This window comes from Gavialis gangeticus, unplaced genomic scaffold, assembly GCF_001723915.1.
Source record: "Gavialis gangeticus isolate Ggan-Ray unplaced genomic scaffold, GavGan_comp1, whole genome shotgun sequence".
In the NCBI taxonomy this organism is placed as follows: Eukaryota; Metazoa; Chordata; order Crocodylia; family Gavialidae; genus Gavialis; species Gavialis gangeticus.
The window spans coordinates 1,902,262-1,906,380 of record NW_017729016.1 but is presented as its reverse complement, the minus strand read 5'-3'; the positions used below and the strand labels follow the sequence as shown (position 1 = coordinate 1,906,380).

Genomic DNA, 4,119 nt, shown 5'->3' with positions numbered 1-4,119 from the left:
AACAAGGGCCCCCCCCCCCCCTTTTTTTTTTTAAATGAATGGATTCACTTGTAGTGAATGACTGCACGTAGAAACACACCAACTGACCGGAGAACCCCAGCCTCCCGTCAGCCCTTCCTATAGGGACAACCGACATCAGAGGCCTGTATCACACCAGCACCCATGCACCACTGCTGGGAAAACAGCTGCAGTCACAGCTCGCCGGCAAGAGCCTGTAAACCATGTACCCTTCCCAGCCCATGCTGGGCAAAGGTAGCGAGGGATCCATGCAGCATCCCCGCTCTGTGCAGGGGCATCTCGCCCCTCCCAGGCCTGCGCTTGGCAGAACCCCCTCCGCCTGCCCCTCCCCGCAGTGGAATGTACTGTTGGCAGCAGGTGCTCCACTGCGCCAAGCAGAGGGTGGAGGCACCCCCAATGACCACGCTCCCTCCAGGTCTGGGCCCATCTGTCAGAAGCCCATGCCACTCCTCCTGGCTGGCAGGACCTCTGAGCCCACCAAGGCCTTTCCACTGCTAAATCAGGGGACCCCAAAGCTGCTGCTCCTCCAAGGGCTTGTTTCCCCTGGCAACTGTGGCATAGACTCAGCTACTCAGGGATTGCCAAACCAAAGCCAGCTGCTAGTGCCAAGAAAAGAGCTTCCTCCACCTGCAAACTGAACTGCACAAGACATTGACACAAGGGGTCTGGTCTGGGGCAACGACAGTAGCAGCCAGGGAGCAAGCAGGCAGCAGAAAGCAAGTTGGAACAACCCTCAATAGACTGTTTCAGGCCCTCTCTGGCCCCCAGGAACAACCCTGGCTCTTTTTAAAGTCTTGGCACATCCCCTTTGGCCGTGGGGTACATACAGGGCTGCTTCGATCCTCTCTGCAGCTTCCAGCATGCTCGCTTACCCAGTGCTTGCGGTCCACGTCCTCGTCCGCATCCCATTTCCGGGTCAGGAAGGGGTGCTTTTTGCTGATGATCTCGCCCTCAAAGAAGGTGGTGAGGGTTGGGTACTCCTAGAAGCAAGCACACACAGAGGGGACTGAAGGGAATTCAGAAGATCTCGCATCAGAAACACCAGAGATCTGGTGATAAGAGGAACCCATTCACTAAACGGTTTCATCAGTAAGACGCCACGTGGTCTGAGACACGGCTGTGATGCCCCCTCCTTGTGCTGAGCAAATCATCTTATGCTTCCTCGTATATCTGCACCAGCCCAGCCCTTCCCATCTCCTCCCCTACCCACCTCCCCCAGCCATCTTTCCAGGCCTTTGCCCTGCTCCTGGAACATCCCAGAGCAATACTGAATCCAGAGGTCTGTTGTGTGCAAGCTCAGCAGACCCTAGGGCAGAGGCCAGCTGCTACGTATCACCTGCTAGAGCAGGCAGCCTGCCCCTGGAGAAGCCTGTAACCAGCATTAGAACAGTATCGGATGACCAGAGCATTACCCCAGTCACCTTGCTGAACATCTACTGAAAACAGAAGCAGCTCCAAGATGCTGAGGGTGGAAAGGTGGAGGTCAAAGAAACTCCTGCCTGTCTGTTTTTAATTTAAGCAACATAGAGATGCTTGTAGCCAGCTCACTGGTCCCAGCACAGCACTTAAAGTGACATCAGGGACAAATTTGGACCCAAGTTTTCCACAAAGTTGGTTACATTCATCTCCCACAGCAATGCTGCCAAATGCAGGTGACTCCGCTCATTCTGCCAGCTTCGCTGCAGGATCAGCCGGCTGGACCTTTATCCCTCGACACCAGGGGTGGTTGACTGCGTTAGTCTGGAGTGAAGGCAGGGTGGTACCTGAGAGCCTACCTGGTTCAGAGCCATGAGATTTTGTTGGCAGCAACCTACTTCACTAGACATTTCATCAGACCAGTGCACTCCTAGCATCTGGCAAAGTAGGTTGCTGCTTAGGAAAACTCAGGCCTCTTTGAACCAAGTAGTCTCCAAGGCACTGCCCTGCCCTGCCCTGCTATACTAGTGTCTGGAGACCTACTCCCTGCTTCCAGAAGGAGAAAGAGTCCTAGTTCCTCTGCAGGAGGTGCTCACCTCTGTAAGGCCTTTGATCTTCAAGTATCCGCAGAGGTAGGAGTTCTCCATGTCCACGTGCTGGGGGAGAGAGCACAGAAACCGTTCGTGAGCCTATGTCCCATCAGCACACAGCTCCAGAGGCTCAGTCAGGACTGCACGGCTCAGCTTGTTGCGAGATCACACAGCGGTGAGCACCATGGAATGGATCACTTCCAGGGACCTTGCTCACCAGCCTTGACCAGACGACCATGGAACATCTTACCTGCTTCCAGCGAATTAGTAAGACCTTGGACTGCCGCCCAGGGATCAGAGAGGAAAAGGACTCAGAAGTGATTCACTCGGCCCCAGTGCCTCAGAGACAGACCTCGGATGAGATCCTGGTGTCCTAAACTGGTCCTGCTCCAGCCACATGCTACCAGTGGTTCAAAGAGACCGGAAGGAATGTCCTCAAGCAAGATCTGTTTCCTCTTCCCCTGGCCCTGGCTACCAGCTTTGGCTTTGAAGTCAACTCTGTTAACACATCATCTCTCCTCACTTCCACAGTGTTCCCAACCTCTGCTCTTTACCCACCCTGCCACCACGTCTGGCTCTTTACGAGCCCTTCCATCTGCGCTGCACACAACAGCCTTCTTGGGATCTTCTGCCTTCAGAAGCAGCCCTCATACCCTCAAGTGCCTCTCACAATCCCAATACTTTGCTTTCTCTCCTCCCTGTGACTGGGCTTACAACTAATTACCAAACGCATCTGCCACAGAGAAGTAAGGCACTGAGCTCTTCCATTACGAGCTTCCTCAAGGCCCACGGTAGCTACAGAAACTTTTGCTCTGGACTCTCCAAATGACCAAGGGAAACCTCCAGGCATGTGGAAGAGTCTGGAAAACGCAGGCGTTGAATGGGAAGGAGGAGCTTTCCCATCTGTAAAGGTCCCGTGCGGAACAGCTGCCGGTCCCACGGAGGACACAGGCAGACACACGAACATGGATGTGCGCACGTGTGACACGAGGGTTAAAGCCGGGAGCCCCGGCAATCTTTGGGAGAAAAAGGGCCTGTAGTGAGGCCCATCCACCATGGGATGTCTCCACTGAAACGAGCGGGCTCAGGTACACTCGTGCAGTTGACAAGCGCGGCACTATCAGCCAGGATCGACAGGGCAGTTCAAGCCCTCGGCAGGTCGGCTGACCTTGGGACTCGGACATTGCTCGACCGCCCTGCCCGGGCACCGGATGCTCTCACGCGCTCGCTATAGGTGACTGAGGACTGGCTGTGCCTCCGCAGGCCGGCTGGAAACAAAGCCACAGGCCGCCTTACAAGAGGATCAGATATCCAACGTGCTTCTTTCCACACAACCCCCTGGCTCGCCCGCGCTGCCCAAGGCCATCGCGCCCGTGACTAAAAATAAAAACCAGGCGGACGGTGACCCTGGATAGGGCCGGGAAGGTGGTGGGGACAAGGATCCCTTGAGGGGATCCCCCTGATCCAGCAGCTGCGGTCCTGGCCTCCCATGGGAACAAACCGCCCAGCCGGTGAGACCGCGAAGGAGCTGAGGGTGCTCCCGGCTGGGCCTGGCCCTGAGGGGAGCGCCCCTGGGGATGCCCCAGCCCCCAGGTCCACTAGAGGCAAAGGGAGCTGGACCCAGCAGCACCCCACCCCACTCTGCCCCGGGCACCGTGTCTGCACCCGGCTTCAGCCCCAGGGCCCCCTGCCCTGCCCTGGGGCATCCCCCTTGGCAGCGGGGCTCCAAGAGGGGAAGGAAATGGAGGGTGGGGGGGGCAGAGACAAGGGGCATAAAACGGGGGGAGATAGCAGAGCTGGGACAGGCAGCGAGAGGCAGACAGCAGGGCGGGGTTGACCCCAGGAGTGGGGCAGATATGAAGGGGGGAAAGATGATGGGAAGGGGGCAGATAGCGGGGGCAGGGGGCTGACATCAAGGGGGGCAGATGGGAGGCCGCGCACCTGCATGACGACCTCCACGTCGTAGGCGTTGCCCTTGCTGCGCTGCTGCCCGCGGAACTTGGCGCCGCTGTAGAGCAGCGAGGTGGCCACACCGGGCTGCGCCGTGTTGATGGGCGGCGGCGGCACGAGGCTGGCGGCGGCCCCGCGCCCGGCG

At 57.8% G+C, this 4,119-nt stretch overlaps 1 protein-coding gene across 1 annotated transcript in view; it reads right to left on the bottom strand.

The window, feature by feature from the left end:
* The window catches only part of GID4 (GID complex subunit 4 homolog), a gene marked incomplete at its 5' end in the record, with an annotated part of 10,020 nt that extends 5,905 nt beyond the window's left edge, over nucleotides 1–4,115 (bottom strand). The window contains 3 exons of the mRNA XM_019512572.1: nucleotides 891–998; nucleotides 2,031–2,090; nucleotides 3,966–4,115. Coding sequence (XP_019368117.1) covers nucleotides 891–998; nucleotides 2,031–2,090; nucleotides 3,966–4,115 — 318 coding nt within the window. The remainder of the gene's footprint in view (nucleotides 1–890; nucleotides 999–2,030; nucleotides 2,091–3,965) is intronic.
* Nucleotides 4,116–4,119: the final 4 nt, after the last annotated feature.